This window comes from Populus nigra, chromosome 6 (assembly GCF_951802175.1).
Source record: "Populus nigra chromosome 6, ddPopNigr1.1, whole genome shotgun sequence".
Taxonomy (NCBI): Eukaryota; Viridiplantae; Streptophyta; class Magnoliopsida; order Malpighiales; family Salicaceae; genus Populus; species Populus nigra.
This window is the reverse complement of record NC_084857.1, coordinates 7,819,407-7,838,368: the sequence shown is the minus strand read 5'-3', so window position 1 is coordinate 7,838,368 and position 18,962 is coordinate 7,819,407. Positions and strand designations below refer to the sequence as shown.

Here is an 18,962-nt window from a genome sequence, read left to right as displayed (position 1 = left end):
ACATTGATCTTGTATATGTAAGAGATGCCATTGTTTTCCGTTTTAGAAATGTGTTTCCGATGAGAACAAAGGAATGCTCAGAGTAAAATATCACCTCTGATGCAGTGGAATCTGCAAATATTCTTTCCATCCATCTGCATTTCTTCATAGGGTAAACTGGTGTCTTGTCACCCCATTCAATCTTCTATGCTTTATTTACTTTGCTTCATCCATGTGAATCTCGCACCACGCAGATGCAATGGCCGTGTCGTGTGCGAAAATAACTTGTAATACGTGACAACAAGCTCTCTGTTGTCAATTTAGATTGAGCTATCGTACAAGATAGTGAGTGGAACTTGGATGGGGGAATAAAGAGCGGTGAACAGGAGATTTGTCCGGTGAGAAAACTGTGGCTGACGCAGAGGTTGAAAATGGCAGATCAAAGTGGACAAAATATTAACAAGTGGTGGTGGGCCAATTTTGTCCAATCATTGAGGCCATCCCGTGAAACTTCAAAGAGAAATTTTGTCCAATTGTTTCCAGGTTTTGACCCTATGAAAGAATTATAGATTTTGATTTTATTCTAGAAAAAGTCCATGTTATGATCCTTTTTTACCATAAATTTATGTTGAATTAAGCAATTATGTTCTGATAAATATGACTTAGTCTCCTTGTAATAACAATTTTTTTTTTCCACTCTGAAATGAATTGAATAATATTTTTATTTTATTTTTTAAAATAATAAAAAACACAAAAAAAAGTTTAATAAAATAAAATAAAATTTCATAAAATATCATCTGAAACACAATCTCAAATCACGTCTTATAATAAAATAAAATCCACTAGCCATTTCCTTAGAATCTATTTAGCTTTTCTCCCTTTTCCTTTTCTGCCCTTGGCACGCCATACATGTTTTTCCTTTAATCAATTGCCTCCAGACTTTATCACTGCAATCTTTTTTCGCCTGGCAAGCCTGGCTTGTTTAACTGAATCTTAATTTATGTTTTGATTTTTGACATAAATAGTTTATTGCCTTTAATTAATCAAATTAAAAAAAAGTGTCGGTGGAGGAAGATAGGCAAGCAAGCCGTAAATTTGAACACACGCGTCCATGATTCATGCATGCACTTCTACAGCAATTTGGGACTTCTAAACCCAGCAAACTCCTAGTTAATAAAAGCCTATTGAATCGGTGCGAGTGAACCGTTAATATTAGTAGTCAAATAGTTTACATGAAAGCGCTACTATCCGAGGGTCGGATAATTTCTTTTAAACGTGATTAAAAAAATATCACCATTTGATATTTTTACTAAAACTGGCTAGTGTCTTAATTTTAATTTTTTTATATGATTTTTTATCTATATCAAATTTAAAATTAAATTATATTGATATTTATTTTAACATGACTTAATCTACTTAGCTAGTTTAAATACATCCTAATGGACCAGTAAAAAAATATAAACATAAAATTAGTATAAAAAACCTCTTAGTCAAACAAATTACCTAGTTTATATTTAAAAGTAAATCATCTGAGTTTTATCTTGTTATTACTCGATGAACTTAACTAGTCTAAAGATAACATGACTAGCCAACAAAAAAGGTTCGAGGATATAATTTTTTTTATAAAAAAAATTAAGTTGACTGAAAAAAAACTCTACATCTATTTTAGATTTAAAATTAAATATTAAAAAAATTATCTTAATTTAATTTAGTTAACTTGATGCGTATAAAAATAATTAAAAATATTATTAAAAAAGAGTGTGGAAAAAAAAATAAGGGGGTGGGGGCAATTGGAAAACAGAAGGTGCAAGGATGAAGAGCTTTAATATTCGCCTCGATGTTAATTCTCAAGTCCAATTGTATAGAAGCAGTGATAATTGCTAGCCTCGAGTCTATTTTAATTACTATTAATTAATTGTGCATTCTATATTTAGCTTTAATGCTTCTCGGTACAGAGAAAAGAGAGAGCCTCGTAAGTTTTCAAATGTCGGGAGCCATTGGGTTACGTGGCAAGGTTGATTTTCTTGACGACGGTGATGTGCCGCAATCTATCGGTACAGTGGTTGGTTTCCTCTAACTTTATAGAAGTTCAGAAGGTAATGTTTGTTCTTTTTTAATTTTTTTAATTTAAAAGTATTTTAAAAAAATTAAATTTTCAAGAAATATATTTCAAATGCAAATTTATTTCTTCTATGTAAATAGTTTACATAGTCGGGGTGTTTTTCTTATTATCCAAACTTTTATAAAATATTCATATTAAAAATCTGAAAAATAATTTTTTAAATATGCATCATTCTGATTTTACATGACCTACTTAAGAATACAAGAAACTTAGGTTGAAAGTGGGGAAAGAAAGGGAACGGTAGCTGGCGTAGTCTGAAACATGAATTGCTAACTGGGTATGGTCAAAAACAGGCACATCATGTAATGTGCTCAAAATCAAGATGTAGAAATATGAATGCTAATTGCCCATTTATTTCCTCCCTTCAATTGCATTTTCCATAAATAACCATGAAATTTCTCGCCTCGGGTGGTGGTCGGGCAAGATTCAAATCTTGATTTCACCTGGAATAGGTCAATTAAGGATTATTTGAAGGGCTGCTACATGGGCCCGAGGAACTATTAACAAAGACTTCCATTGATTCCAATTGAATGTGTTTACACTGTTCGCTTGTATGTTTGGAACCGTGGATGGTTCGAAGAAAAGAATGACTCTGACATGTACCTTAAAAATAAATAAAAAAAATCAGGCAGGGGTTGGTGGGCAGTGGCAATAGCCAGTGATACACGGGTTGGATTTGCGTTTGGTGATATTATTTTACTGCATCATTAAAAAATGTCTCTGCACTGTTGTTTTATGTTTAATGAAATTTCATCACTGCTAAAAATGTATGTTTTTTTCTTTTCTAAACAGCATTAGTAAATATAGTATCAGTTATTTAGCGACGCTGAAATTGTAGCAACCAGTAAGGGAGATCGAAGTCTATTCTGTCTGCCAAAAAACAAAACAAAAAAACCACCCTCGGTTTAGGGCCTCCACGATAGAATTGCTAAAAAAAACCAAGAACGATTTTTTTAAAAATTTATCACACTAAATTAAAAGTTTTGATGGAATACATTAAATTTTTTTATATATAAAATAACATGTTTTTAAATTTAACAAAGTAGTTGTCTTGCTTTAGAATAACAATATTTAAATATGTCATATTTTTTAAACGTTAACAAATACCAACTAGTAGGCCGATTAGATATAATTATATAACTGATTAACTGTTTCACACAAAAACCATGAATCAATAAATTTTTTCTTTTAAATATGTTTTATGAGTAAAAATATATACTTTTATCCAACTTATAGATTATAAGATAGACTCAAATTAAAATATTAAAAAGTTATTGTACATGTAATATTTTTTCACAAGTGATTCTGAGCAATCAAATATGATCTTGCCATAATTTGACAGGGATTTGCTTCAAACAAATTATGTGAATAACTTAACATATGCATTTATAAAACAATAGAATATATCTATGCTCAATAGGAGGTCTGGTCGCATCAAATCATGATAATGGTTCAAAAGAATCATAATTTTTTTTATCAAACTACTGGAATCACGCTTAAATTTTTATAAGAATTTCAAAAGATCATTTTCCTTTAAAATAGCATGGAATCTTTATTTCGACCATTGAATATTTAAATTTAAAAAATCTTGCTTCGAGACCTTGATTTCAGCAGTTTCCTTACAAACCAATTAATCCTGAATTTAAATAGATATAATAACCGTGAATCGTGGTATCAATTATAATTTTATTATGGTTTCTAATAAAATTATTTAAAAGATATTGCGTTTCACTATTATAATATTTAATAAAATATCACAATTTCCAACCATTTCCAACCATAATATTTAAAAATGTTATTTTACCAAAAAAAATTGCTTTAATATAATTTCTCTATTTATTTGCATTTTTCATGCTAACTGTACAATATATATATATATATAAACAATATGAGAGGTTCATAATCATGTAGCCTCGAAGAACCACATGCAGCTAGAGATCGACCCATGACAGGATCAAGTCAACTACTAGCCTAATGCTCCTAGTCTACAAGACATTTGACTTTTAGTACCACGTCTCGCCCACAGCAACTAGGCCTCGCACTGCTGCACGTGCAAGCCATCGTATAGCTTAAAAACAAGATGCGGACCCTGTTTCGAACGATTTCCTTTGACTACTCAGAACTCAACTGAGCTTTTAACGAGTCAATAAATCTATGCAGACATAAACATAGGCACGAGCCACGAGCACAAAGCAGAATGCATAGGCACGAGCGAATATTCAAGTACGTATCTGATAACAAGATACAAATAATTGGATGTTTTTAGTTTGTGTTTGGTAATGATATGTAAAATGATTTTGAAAAGTATTTTTTGATATCTTTTTATATATATATTTTTTATTTTTAACACTAACTTATTACAACCATAAAAAAAACCTTAAACACATTAATTTAACATTTTTTCAAGTAAAAACCAATTTAAAAATACTTTAAAAACAGAAATTACTACAACATTTAGATGATTTTAAAATTTTTATATCAAAACCATTCAAAAACATAAAAACTAAATAATTTCAGCCCAAACACACATGATCATAACAGCCTTATTGATGTTTCGTCAAGGAAACAGTCATGCATACATCACAAGCTAACATCTGAAGAGTTTCATTGCTGCTTTAGTTGGCCAGATGACATCAATGAAAATTGCAACCCCTTACTGAACTTTTCACAAGAAAACAAAAATATTATTACACTTTCCTTTGAAATTTAAGCATGACTCGATACAACAGTCGTTACACTAAATTCTGGAATTAGAACTCTTTGGTCGTTAGTTGCCTATGACAAACCCTGTGACGTCTCGGGAATGAACCTCTTCGGCTACCTCTGGAATCAATCTAATCAGTCATCCTTCCATACTCAACGACCAAACCAGGTGCTGCAAAGAGAGCGTATCAGTTAGACAGACGGCAGTAGCCAAGGGAATGTCTCAACCTGAAAGGGAAGGATAAAAAAAGAGTGGATGGTCGAGGAGATCAGTTTTGCTTCCTGGCCAGAATAGAGTTTCTTCTTGAAGAAATCTCAGCTGCCCAGCTCTTTCCTATCACAGTTTGAAATTTTCCTACAGATAAAAGGGATGTATGAATATCATGAACAAAAATTTTGACACGGTAAAATTATATAATCAGAAAGCTCCGATCGTATGCATTTTGAGATGAACAAGTAGTAGATTCTACCTGCTGTTGAAAAGAAACACTCATCCAACACCTTCCCATGTTCTGTGAAAACATGACATCGAATGAGAATTCCTTGGAAGCGGAACATTTAAATTCGTCAGATAACCCACCCATTTCATATTCCAATGCTCGCAAAATCATCTCAACCTGAACATGAGACTTGGAACTTTAGATTGCTAACAAAGAATTGAATGGGAAGGGATATAAAAATATAAATGCAAATCAAGTGCTATAAGAAAATGTGGTTTATGGATTTGCTTCAGGAGAGCATAAAACTTCATTGGTTTAACACAATGAAGTTGATTCCAGTAGAAGCTTTTTATAGCATTAACATTGGGAAGTTTTCCGAGTGAACATCTAGCGAGAGAAAGGGAGTCACCAAACATTTCAACAGCAATCGGTGAACATATTAAACACAAATTGAGGAGGATCACAATGTCAGTGGATGGAAGAAGTCCCTGGGCAGTAACCAAACTACTTTAACGCTTTTATTTTCTTTTTAATAATTCCATTAATCCTTAACACATAACGGCCATCAGAAACAGCTTCCTGCAGCTTATCCAAAAGACTGGTCATCAATAATTCAAAAGTAGATGAGGATATATGACACACATGGCAAACACATTTGATTTGAATACTGTCCTGTGTTTCAATGACTTTCACCGCACATTGCAATAACAAGAAAATCAATTGAAGAAGCATTTGGAACCATAGACCTGTTTCTTTATAGCATCATTCAAAAATTCAAACTTTGTCAAAGTCTTCGACAAGGTTGGCCTCCAAGGAAGCATTGTTTTCATACTCCGCCCATAACTCTTTGATCTCTTCAGCTGAAAAAATGAAAATATTTAGTTCCAGAAAACTCAAAGCTGAAACTGCTAAAAGTCAAGATAGCAAGATTCAGTATTTGAGCAACCCTCAGTCCACCAAGAACTCAACACATTTCATTTAAAGCCGCTTGCTCCAGCCTACTCTTTTCTTGTTTAGGCACACCATTTGATGGTGTTATATCTCCAACAATAGCTATCAAAGTCCAAATCCCAACTCAAAATTCAAAACTCCATCAAAATATATGTGCATATTTTGCAAAAAGTAAAACACAATAAGCTCAATTACATATATAAAAGAGAACTATTACAAACATGGAATAGAATCGCCAATCAATGCTGTTGTTGTTGTAGGGCTCTTCTCCCATTCTACAATTATCAACAATACACGATTCTGATTTCGGACTGCAAAACAAATATTTGCAGACACACATTGTTCTCTTACTCATTAGGTGTAAGCTTGGGTATGCTCTGTGGACTATTATAGCTTTGGAGCATCAACTTGTATGTTTTACTTTTATGGCCTGACAAGAGTCAAATATTGACAAATTAACAGTGTCAAATGTGCTCTTGAAACACATTGATATCTGCTCTCCTAATTTTTAGCCAAAATTCAGTTTTAAGTGAGAGATCTATTCTCCAATAATTTAGTCCATTTCTTTTCCTGAGGTGGTGATCTATTGATGACATGCCAAGGCTGAAGCAGTACAAGTAAAACATCGAGCCATTTATGCAGCAAGGAGCTATTTTCAAAAAAAAAAAAAAACATTATGGATTCAAGACATGATTTTGCTTACGCAAAATACCATAACCCCACGCCCCCACATAGGCCCATACCACCACTAAATCCATCCCCTATACATTCTCAAAGAATCATGTAAATTTCCATTAGAGCATAAATGAACCTGTATCAATGGAAATAACATATCATTTATCAACCATATTGATCAATTAAAAGAATCCAACATAATACCATCTTTTTCTACCAGTCTACTCTGTCCAAAATATAAGGCAACCAAGTGTCGCTCAAAGCTAATTTAAGTGGTAAATTTGCAACAATGGCTTGTTTTAAGAATGAAAACTACAGGAATACATTAGGTGACTTTTTTAAGGACCTGTAAATTATATGGGTGCTAGATAAGGTATCAACAAGTAGAGTTAATCAGATATCCAACACCATCCTGCCTCTATTCTCCTCAAAAGACAAAAAAAATGATCTAGTCTAATAGCAAATTGAATCTCTGGCTTCTCTCTTCTGATTGATAACCCAAGACTTTCCTGTTTGATCAAAGCCCAATAATCTTCCCTTGTATCTTAGCATGGCATCAAACCATTTGTTTCCAATTAATCATAACATTTATGTAGTTAAATCATTTATAAATTGGTCTATTCTGCCCTTCAGTCTACAAATTTGAATTACATGATGCAAGAGTGTAAATACACACATTGACTTTCTTGAAAAACCACACAAAGAAAGAAAAACACAAGTCTTCTCATGATATAAACTGTTTAACCTTTCTCAGTTCAGCTTTTCACAGCGAACTAAAACGATCATCAGCAATCAGAGCCATCAATGACATACTGTACATATGGTCAGCAATTGATTCAGGACCCTTTATCCCATGGTTGATCCATCCCTTCAGTTTTGTGATCTGAGAGAGAGAGATTAGACATTTCTAAAATGTAATCTAGACCTTTACCTACATCAGATCAGGCTCACATAGAGTAAAAAGGCAAAAAGAAAAAAAAATCAAATGAGAACCAAATATTTTGCTCATGATCAAAGCAAAGAGAAATGCAACAAAAAAAACATTAAGAAGCATATGTATACAAGGCATAAATACACAAGCATGTACGCACCCATGGTATTTGAAAAACAAAGGAAAGGAATACTGGCTCCAACCTCTTTCAGAGTTGCTTACAGGTGAAACAAGCAGAACTTCAAGGGGCTTTTGTACCATAATAAGCCACTTGAATATATGTAGCGGAGACACTAATTCTAAAACACATTGCATTGTCAAGGCTGAGAATTTATGATAGAGATTTCAATTACAGGTACAGGGGCCACTCGATTTCCATCATGCAAGGTTTCACTATAATTCTTAAAGCACAACAACAGTAGTCTGGTAATCTCTGCAGACCAAGCTAGAGCATAATTTGCATAAACTCATCGGTGAGAACACTTAGTACAGCACATGCACATGGATTTATGGTAAAATGGGATGCCCTTGAATGCCAGTTTTTGAAGTCCTAATTAATGTAACAAACACAATAATATCCAGTCTTTGCACTGACCTACATACACAATCCAATCCAGTCCTGACAAACTAATCAACTAGAAGGCAACTCAATAATTACTCTCCTTTACTCCAACAATATCAACAAATTTGCTTAAGCTTATAGTCCTTACAATTTGGAAAGCCAAATCGCTGCTAACTTTTAGGGAATAAAAAAGTGAATAGAACAAGAATTGGATGATCTTGTTCTTGCATTGATTTCTAACCTAAAATCATAATTTCTTAATCAATCACAGACACAAATTATCTGCTCTAAACTGGAAAAAGAAACCCCATTTCATAGTTAACAAGAAAAAGGTGAAAGCTTTTCCATTTCCCAATCTATATTCTAAGAAAAGAAAAGCAATCCTTTTCCCACTCTCATTCATACCTTCAATCGATGGCACAATGTGGGGAAATCAATAGCCGATGAAGCTGATGAGTTGCCCGTCATAGATTCGGACTCCTCAACGGATCTCATGGATCCTAACGCTTCCGAATTAAGCTTTTCACAGCGAACTAAAACGATTCTTGGGTTCGGAGCTTCGTATAAGAAAATGGGCTGCCTCCTTTTAAAGAAAGCAAGGGAGGAGCGAGTAGGTGAGGTGAACTCAGTGGAGGAGTACAGTGAGTCCGTGTATTGGATTTGAAATAAGAGTGCGTTTGTCTAAGCTTCTGTTTTTATATTTATTGTGGGGTAGAATTCTCCACGGCACAAAATACAAGAGCAAACATATGAAACTGTGTTTTTTATTTTTAGTGATTTATCCTATTACTAAGAATAGAAACACAAGTTTAAATTTAGAAATTTCAAGTTCAAATTACATTTTTATCTACACATTTTTCTAATTCAGAGCACATTCATGAATAAAAACTGTACTAGCAAAATTCAAAGCACATCCAAGTTTCCCAGCTATTATATGCACTCATATTTTGAAAGAAAAAAGAAGAAGATAGGGCACAGAAGGTTCCTTCGACATACTTAAGTTATAGTTGATGGACAGGTACTGCGATATGGTTGGAAATCTTGGATTAACTAGATAAGCCCGGCTAACCATTAAAGCAAGTTTGTTTGGCTATGCGGTTGAATTTATGTTTGATCAAATTTAAAAAAAAAAAATTTTGCTAAAATTGAGTGCGGTTTATATTTTTTGGATCGTTTTGATGTGCTGATGTCAAAAATAATTTTTAAAAAATGAAAAAATATCATTAACATGTATTTCAGTATGAAAAGCTATTTGAAAAACAACCACTACTACACTGTCAAACACACTCTTTAGGTCTAGTCCACGCGACTCCCATGAATTTCTTCATTTGTTCTTTATTTATTTGTGGCTCAGAACAAGTTTCCTGTCTCACCGCAAATAAATTTTTGATAAGTCCTTTTTTATTCTTTTCTCGATAAACTCGAACTAAATGTTTCAGAAAAAAAATATCAGAGAAAACAACAGAACCTCTATTTTCTTTATTCTTTCTAGCGCGCGGAACACGCCGTGAAAGCTCCCTGACCTGTGATTAAGGATGCAAGATATAGGGGACCACGGCTAGTTTCTCCTGCTCATTTACGAGGCTCCAATAATTTCTTTCGCCGAGAAATTATATTTTGAGCTTGTGTATGAATTGAAACTATATTTTTGAGAGACGAAACACGTGAAACACGAAGAAACGCAAGCCATTTATTACTCCCAGGAAACAATCGGATTATAAACATGGCATGTGTGAAACACGTTCAAACAGGAGCCCAACTTGAAAAGCTAGCAGGTCCAATACAGAGGAAACAGAAACAGGGAATCGAGAAACCATGGAGCCGCGGGTCCAATACAGAGGAAACAACAAAACAGCAGAGATCGTAGATGGTTTTTCTCTTTAAAATACTTGAAATCAATGGTTAACCATAAGCATGACAGACACACATGCTTCTGCTACTACAAGAACCCACAAAGACAAACCTTTCACCACAAAGACAAACCTTTATTTGAAGTCACAATTCCGACTATTTCTCGTGTTGTTCAAATAACAGAGGAAGTCTTTTCTGTTTACAGAAGTCACAAAACAATAAAAGATAATTGTGACTTCTGTAAAAGTGAATGATTTCCTCTGCTGTTTTGTTGATTCCTGTAAAAGTGAAAAATAGTCGGAATTGTGACTTCAAATAAAGTGGACAAGACTCCTGTAAAAGTGAAAGATTTTAATGGTATTTGATTAATTAATTGAATTGTGGCTTCAAATAAAGTGGACAACAAGACTCTTCACCTTAATTAAAAAGAAGAGTACATTTATTTTCACAAGGATTATATTTACTTAAATTTACATAACTTGGACATGCATTAATAATACATTTACAAGTACAAAGATTCAAATTAAAATCCCTTAATTCCACATAAAACTCTTTAATACTCGGAACATTGTATGCATAAGTTTTATAGCGACAGTAATGCCGATAAAAAAAAAAAACAACCAATATATTACAAATATAAGCATAAAATAAAAAAATAAATTTCTGAGCTAAATCAATATCATTTACATTAGTTTTATATACAAATAACAATTGCATCAAATTCACATATAAAATAAGTTTTGAAAAAAAAATAAAACAAATCAAATTATAACCTAGTAAATAAAGTTAAAGGGTATGGGGAAATCATTCTTCACCCACACCCATTGCATTATGAATTATAATTTATAATAGTAATCTCTAGTGCATTATTTATTCTTTTTTTCACTTTTTTATTTTTTTCACTCACAGTGTATTACTTTTTTTTTCCTAAATACTTTCTCCTTTTTTATTTTTTTTGTTTTTTTCCCATAAAATTATCTTTGTAAATTTACTTTTTTAATATTGAGCTGGTTAAAAATTTCACTTTGTAATTTTTTTCCTTTAGAATACTATGGATTGCTACGGTGTTTTTCCACGTGGTTTTTCTATTTTATTTTTTTATTTTTCAAAATTATATTTGTTGATTTTATTTTTTTATTATTGAGCTGATTGAGAATTTAGTTTTGTAATTTTTTTTCTTTAAGACATTGTTGATTGCTACAATGTTTCTCCACATAGTTTTTTTTGTTTTTGTTTTTTTATAATTTTTTCTAAAATTATCTTTTCAATTTTATTTTTTAATATCGAGCTGGTTAAGAATTACAGTTACAATATATGAGGAAAGTACTATAGTTTATTAGGGAAAGCATTGTAGTTTTCCTCACAAAATATTGTCAATTGCTACAACGTTTTTCCTCATTAGTTTTTTTCCTTCCAAAATTATGTTTTTTGATTTTTTTAAAAAAATATTAAGTTGGTGGAGAATTTAGCTTTGTAATTTTTTTCTTTTTATTAGCAGAAAAGCTAAATCATATGGTAAAAGCACTGTATCTTTCCTCACAAAACATTGTGGATTGCTATAAATCATTTTGTTCAGTCTCTAAGTTTTTTATCACCAATATAATATCATTTTCCGTCATGAAATATTAACTTCATCATACCTTTAGTTTATATTACTTATCTAATGTTGGTTCACAATTATAACACTATCAAGTACATTTGTTTTATAAATCTACGGCAGTGCGCGAGCATGCCGTTTCATAATAACTTATTCCTCGTACTTTAATGGAGTTATTTGATTACTCCTCATGGATTAAAAAACTATTATGTAGCTAGTGTCTATATTTTTAAATTCATTAATAACTAAATCTAATTCTTTATTATTTCTCACCTTGTTTTCTTAAAAAATATAAATAATAAAAAATAGATGAAATTGGAAAACTTGGATTGAGATCTAATTATAAAAAAAATCTTGATATTCCTAATACTTTTCTTAAGTTTAAAAAACATAATCCTACGCACGGCAGAATTTACTAGTACCCAACTACGACGCGTCCCCTAATTCATTGTATTCTGTGGTCACCACCTCGGTGGAACTTCATTACTGTTGATTTGTAACCTTCAAGTCTTGAAAATTCAAACAAAACATCCCCTCACGTTAAAGGGGACTTGGATAGGACAAACCTAGCTACCAGACCTCGACATCGTCACTGAGTACCTTGAAATTCAACTGCTGCAACTGCCCGCAGAGAGAGTTTCTTCGATGTAAAAGTTGACTAGTTTTCAGCTGTCCAGAAAAAAAGCAACATGCTTACGTACTCAAGGCCAAGCATTCAACTTAATTTTCCAAAATAATCTTCCATGCACGTTTCAGGAAATTCAAGAGATCGTCCAGGAAGAAACTTTGTTTTTCAAAAAACCAAAACAAAACCGACCACCTCATTCACTGTTGCTATATGTGAAGTCTATAAAGGTCACCCATTACCCCCATCTATTTTGATACAGAACCATTTCCTCCTTGTTCATCTCTCCCACCACCTTTTCTAGCTCATTTTTGTTGTTGCGACAAAATTAGCCTCTAAACTCAACCAATCATGTTCATCAAATACTTAAATCTTATTAGTGCCCATCTCAGATGGGCATTTAATTTCTTGTGTTACTATCCGTTTAGCTTCCAAGAACACGAATTGTTTGCTGTGACTGCAATTGGTGAAGAACTAAACACGGTGATCAATGAAGCTCCTGCGGAATGTGCTGTGTGTCTAAGTGACGTTCAAGAAGGCGAAGAAATCAGAGAGCTGAGATGTGGGCATGTCTTTCATAGAGCATGCTTATACAGATGGCTTGACTTCCGGCAATCGACTTGCCCACTTTGCCGAGAAAGTCTTGCTCCCCGGAGAACATTGATCCTTGATCAGCACCGAACAGAAGTATTGACGTTCAAGTTCTGTTCTTTCACATCCACCGATGAACGTGATACATGGTGGCTACGATGAATCAAGTCTTCAAGATTTTAGTACCTCGCTCAGGAGAAAGTACAACGGAATAAATACCTTCTCCCCCCTTCTTCAAAATATCATGGCATGTTCGTTAACGAGTTGCTATTGATGCAAACTTCTCAAGCATGAAGTGATGGTTAATTCCTGAGCATGTGACAGACTAATTAAGCTGAAGGTTCATTGTTAGAATATGATGTCTTTTTATTTCTTCCTATATTGCATTATCAGCTAATTTACCTGAAAGGGTGAAGCCATCTCCCTCTCAGCATCTCTAATAACATTCCTGCAATGTCATGTATGTTGGCTCTTAGCCATGCTTGTAATAAACTTGATGTTTGGTAAGTGTTGTTTTAGTTAATTTTGGTGAATCTTTCAAAATCTGGCTAGGATCCAAGCATAATACAGGAGAGAGTTGAATGGAAAGACGATGTTGAGATTTTTGTTTCATTACTGGGATGTATATGTTAGTTTGTCCACTACCACAAACAAAAAAATCATTATTTTTCAGTTTTCTATATTACATATTATTTATTTATCAGTTATATATACATATACATATATATTAAGATGATATTTTTTTCTTTTCAAACCGGTGCAAACCAAAATTATTCTGGTTGAGTTTTTTCTTGGTTTTTTATTGATCATATTTTTTAGCACTTTTATTTTTGTACTTGTTTTTATTTTTAAGAAAATCAACTCTAATTTTTGTTTTGATAGATCCTTGCCCAGAAATTAAACCCATAAAAAAAATACACAAAACAAAACAAAAAAGAAGATATCCCTGGTTGTGATTGCTTTCTTTGCAGTTAAGTTAACTAGTTCGCTTTTTCCTGTTCTTCAAGCCTAATGAGCTTAGGGTGCTGTTACACCCCTTTAATTAGAATAGATCTGGATTTAGTGTTTTTTTTCCTAGGGTTTTGGAATTTCCTGGAAAGTGTGAAATAAGAGTAGTTAGAAAAAGGAATTGTTGGAACTAGATGAAAGTCAGTGCCGATTAGAAGTATTTCAAATTCTACTTACAAAATTTCGTAATAGGATAGCATCAAGACTGTGAAATTCTTAAACCTTTCTTTGCATATTCCCATTGTTTGAGATGAGAGATTAGAGACGGAAAGCATGAAGGAGAAAAAAATAGATTTGAGAGATGAGAGGTAGAGAGCAGGGAGAGGGGGCGGCTGAGAAGTAAGAATGTTGATTTAAGTTTAGGGTTAGAAGAAAATATGTTATTTATACTTGTTTTTTTTTTCAAGTGCTAGCCTAGTTGAACCAAGCCGATTCAGTTCGGTTCAATCGGTTTCAAACTTTAGAAACCGAACCGGAAATATTTTGTGATTTTCTAATTGATTAGTTTGGTTTCTTTTCCGGTTTTCTCAATTTAATCAGTTATTTGGTTTTTTTACTCACCCCTACTATAAATAAAAGTTACAGAATATCATTGCAACAATTTGCGTTTTAGAAACTAAAATAAAATTGCTGCAACAAGATACCTGGATGATGAGGACAGGTTAATGGCATCAAAATACTGTACGTGATTTTCCAATTCCTAGCATCCAAGTTTTTAAAGTTACAAAAAGCAAAACTACTTTTTCCGACATAAAACTTGGATTTTTTTTTAATGTAAATCAGATAAACCTCAAATAAGCATCTAACTACTACTTGACGTGAGACCATCAGCCCTGGTTTGTCATGTTTAGCTTAAGTAGCTGAAAAGCAAGTGATTTGGAGGTGCTTTTGCAATTAGTTTGCAAACGGGCCCGTAAAGATTTGGTGACTTGTCTTCCTGAAGAAGGTGTATTAGAAGTCGGAATGGCAGAAGTGATCGTGTTGCTAGGCTTAAGCAGTACAGTATAGTAACATGTTCATCTTAAAATTCTTCGACGCCGTCGAAAGAGGTTCACACCATACACAAGCAAGTAACATGTTCAGTTCAAAATAAGGAAAACGGCTCTGTTTTACTTTGAGATTTTTTGATCAAAACGTTCTATATGCATGAGAGCTTGGTCTCAAACTTTCACGAGGCCCAAGGACGTCGAATTCTCTATCCATCTTTCAGAGTTTGTTCAATTGCAGAAAAGGGAGAAAAAAAAAGCAAAAGAGAGAGAAAGGAAACTAATTGCACAGAAGGTTCAAAACGATTTGTTCAAGATTAGTTCTACGTGTTTGGTACTATATCAGTGATGTCTACTGGGGCAATATTGAATTAGAATTTTGTTTACGTGGCTTCTTTTATTATTCGGCATATAGTTTGTTTTGCAATTTCTGTTCTTCCGTTATTGTTAATTTACGATAAAAACAAGGGATTTTCTTGGAAACAAAGGCAAGGTCAATGATTATTAAGCCAATTAATATAGACTTGCCGAATCTCCTTTGCTAGAAGCAGAGGCTAAAGCAGAGAAAAAGAAGTAGCAGATCAACAATATCGGCTACGGACAACAGGGCATTAAATTAATGAACAAAATTTGGAGTGCACTGTGCAAGATGAGAATCCTAAAAATAGCTGCATAACAGCGAAACCCCATCTTGATAAAAGACTTGGCCTTTCCATGGCATGAAGCACCTACAGAACTAGAAAGAGATCTCCTTTTCTTCAACAGCACACCATTTTGAGTATGTCGGCACTCTCCGCCTCTCATCTGAACATATCCGTAGCCATATTCCATAGACAGTAGCGGCAGTATGCCGAGAAGCATAAAATAGATAGCAGAAGACATCATGTATAGTACAGTGCTTGAAACTTCTAACTGACGAAAGTTTTGGAGAATACAGAGAGATCACAGAAGAACTAGACATGTAGAAACCTCACCATGAACAGTGAAAGAAGATTTGTGGCTTGTGATTATTAGCAGGAAATCACAAAAGTAAACGATCATGGCCAACTTGACAGAAGCAATAAATCTTGAAACGTAGTAAAGAAAAATGAAGCAGTGTAGACAGCGAATGAAGTGAACCCAGAGGCCAAACCCATGCAGAAACATCAACACTAGAGTAGGGCAACGCAGAAACATCAAAACCACCAGTATGTCAGCTATAGATTGACCAGGTTAGAAGTTTCTCATCACCCAAAAGATGATTTGGAGCATAATGCAATAGCAATAGCAGTTTAGATTGCAGAAAAGTCCGAACAGAACAGTGTAATTGCCGAAAAAATTACTTTTTTTTTGTCAGCCTAATTGGAAGTGCAAAGAACATGTAAACCAAAAGCAGATAAAAACAGCCATATGATCTACCAGAGATAAACTGGGGAACCAGTGCAGCAAAATGATGGAGAATCTGAGAGTAGCAGCGTTAGTCATAGGCAACACACTGTCATGAATATTAAGCTTCTTGTCCCCTTTGCCCACAAATATTTAGATCACAGAACAATAATGATCGTCCAATCCAAATATGGTTATTCTCAAGGGACTTCAAGATAAGCCCGTCTTCAGATTCTGCAGGAAGCATGCGCGTGTTTTTCTCGGAACACTTTCTCAATTTTTTAATAATAATTTTTCGTTATAGATCTTTTATATAATTGACTTTTTCCGGTGTTATTTTTTTTGGGTAGTTTATTATTTATATCTTTTTAAAATTTACGAGCTTGTAATTTTCTTTGGGTAAAAAATTTGGGTTGTCAAATGAGTACTTGAATTACTCGATTGGATAAAACAAACTGGGTAAAAAATTTTCATATAATCACTTCAAATTGCGAATTTAATTTTATCTAAATTATTCGAATGCTCATTCTCAAATAAGGGTCTAGCAATATTAAAGAGAAAAAAATAAATTAAGCTCAGATGCACTGGAATCTTTTCTGTTGGGAAAAATCACAGGTTAGTTAATTGTTATTGTATGGTTGTTGAGGAGTTGCGTAATCGCCTGACATCGAGTCTTGTACACGTGCGTGATGCATGGAAAATTCTCCAGGAGCTTCATCTGTAGTTTTTAATATACACGCATTGTGAAGGTTCAACCTTCTGTGGGTCAGAAGTAATTATTCTTTTATTTAAATAGACCTTTTTGGATATGCGTGGATGCTTTCGCATCACCAAGATTAGTATAAATTTGAATTTTCAATAATACTTGTTTTACATGCCACAGAATGCTAAAATATTATCTCTCTTGTAAAAATGTTTTTTCTTAAAAATATTAAAACTTCAGAAACATTATTCATTGCATTATTTTTTTCACTAGTTTTATTTTTTATTTTTTTTTCAAATCTATATTTATTTTCTTTACTTTCTATAAAATTATCCTAATTTCATAACCCGTGAAATGAATTTGACGAATTCATCCGGATATTAATTTTGTTTTTTCAATTGAATTTTTTTTAAATTCAATCATTTAATATTATATTAGTTTAGAATCATTTATGTTATTTTTAGATTTTTTTCAAGTCGATCAAGTTATATCATATTGTTAAAATAATCGTGTATTGAATATATTAAAAAGTACTCCTCTAAATAACGTTTTTTAATAAGAGAGCACATAAAAAAAATTTATACTATTTAAAAATTAATATTACCAATCTAACTATTCTAAATAACTTCCAGCGTTCGAGAGATGCTCCTGATAGCTATTGCGTGTTTTTTCTCCGCAGAAGATGCCCAGAACCTAGTGAGCTACAAAGATTAGGCAGTGAAAGAATCAAACGTGAAGCTTCGAGCAGCTCCCAAGTCACATCTAAAATCAAGTCATGGTACAGATAAAACTTGATATCAAAACTCAAATAATCAGAATCACCCCATGCAGGTGATTCTGATTAATTGAATATGAATTTATTGTATTTGGATAGTGTAAAAAATCTAACAAATATATATTCAACAAACTTGAAAAGTATTAGGTTATCAAATTACTTTTAACTCAGTCATCAAATTTTACTAGAAAATTCAACAAACTTGACTCTCTGATCAGTTTATATAAGAAGTAATTAACACAACTCTTTTAATTCTTAGGTTCAAGATTTTAATATGCTGTCGTTGTTCCCAGGAGCACAGCCAGTGGAGGTGTGATCCTAAATAAATATTTTTTAATTTGAACTGTGATGCTCTTGCAAATTTGTTTCTAACATGTGCTATTTTGTATAAAAAACAGAAGAACACTCAAATAATTGAGATTTCTTCCTATTCCCGATATACCACGCCCGTTAGTAGCTGAACCTGTCATCTTCCACTGACTTGCCATACGAATCTGAAGGGATCCATGCGTAATAAATATGTCCATCTTCTTTTGTCTGCAAGGTTCACCGATAAGGTTTTTGACGCAGAGATTGAAAGTGAGATTGTTGGGATGATTTGCCGACCGATCGTTGATCTCTGGACCCGCCCATGAGGAAAACAAGGTCTTCCATTTGGTATATCATTTCTTGTGGACTAAATGTGTGGTTGTTCTAGCAACAAAAATGGTTTGGTGGGTGCCCATCTCCAAAGGTACATCACACGGGTCTGCCTCTTTTTATTATATCACGCCCGCAAGGAGTTAATATTTTTTAAAAAATATCAAAAAAATATTAAAAATAATAGAAAATATTTTAAACTCCTTGAATCTGAGAGTCATACTAGATCCAAACGATATTAATCTGATAGCAATGACTGATTCAAGAACCTATAAGAAATCAAAAAATATTTAAACTATCATTGAAATATCATAAACATAAATTTTAATTAATTTTTTAAATTATTTTTATAGGTTTTTGGGTTTGGTGGCCATGTTAGACCCCTTGCCTTGGGTTTTACGTCTATATCAGACCCAACAAACTTGGATCCAGTGGTCATGCTAGACCCAAACAAACAAG

At 33.1% G+C, this 18,962-nt stretch overlaps 1 protein-coding gene across 3 annotated transcripts; it reads right to left on the bottom strand.

Annotated features, from left to right (window-relative positions):
• Positions 1-4,630: 4,630 nt before the first annotated feature.
• LOC133697670 (uncharacterized) lies at positions 4,631-9,306 on the bottom strand. 3 transcript variants are annotated; one of them, XR_009842907.1, is made up of 4 exons: positions 8,769-9,306; positions 5,991-7,753; positions 5,275-5,421; positions 4,631-5,159 (listed from the first exon to the last, which is right to left on the bottom strand). XR_009842907.1 is itself a non-coding variant. In XM_062120389.1 (4 exons), exons 1-4 carry the CDS (start codon positions 8,856-8,858, stop codon positions 5,142-5,144), a joined length of 369 nt encoding a protein of 122 aa, XP_061976373.1. In that variant the 5' UTR covers positions 8,859-9,250; the 3' UTR covers positions 4,735-5,141. The 3 variants fall into 3 exon arrangements, 1 of the variants encoding a protein (XP_061976373.1); XR_009842908.1 differs by lacking the exon at positions 8,769-9,306 and having other exon boundaries at positions 4,735-5,159; positions 5,991-6,104; positions 7,616-8,762; XM_062120389.1 differs by having other exon boundaries at positions 4,735-5,159; positions 5,991-6,104; positions 8,769-9,250.
• Between the last annotated feature and the right edge of the window lie 9,656 nt (positions 9,307-18,962).

Excerpts from the sequence above, each read along its gene's own strand:
- LOC133697670 (XM_062120389.1), bottom strand. The coding sequence starts at position 8,858 with ATGAGATCCGTTGAGGAGTCCGAATCTATGACGGGCAACTCATCAGCT. Across the intron at positions 6,105-8,768 it reads CATTGTGCCATCGATTGAAG|CTGAAGAGATCAAAGAGTTA; the intron begins GTATGAATGAGA and ends TCATTTTTTCAG. Across the intron at positions 5,422-5,990 it reads ATGATGCTATAAAGAAACAG|GTTGAGATGATTTTGCGAGC; the intron begins GTCTATGGTTCC and ends TCTCATGTTCAG.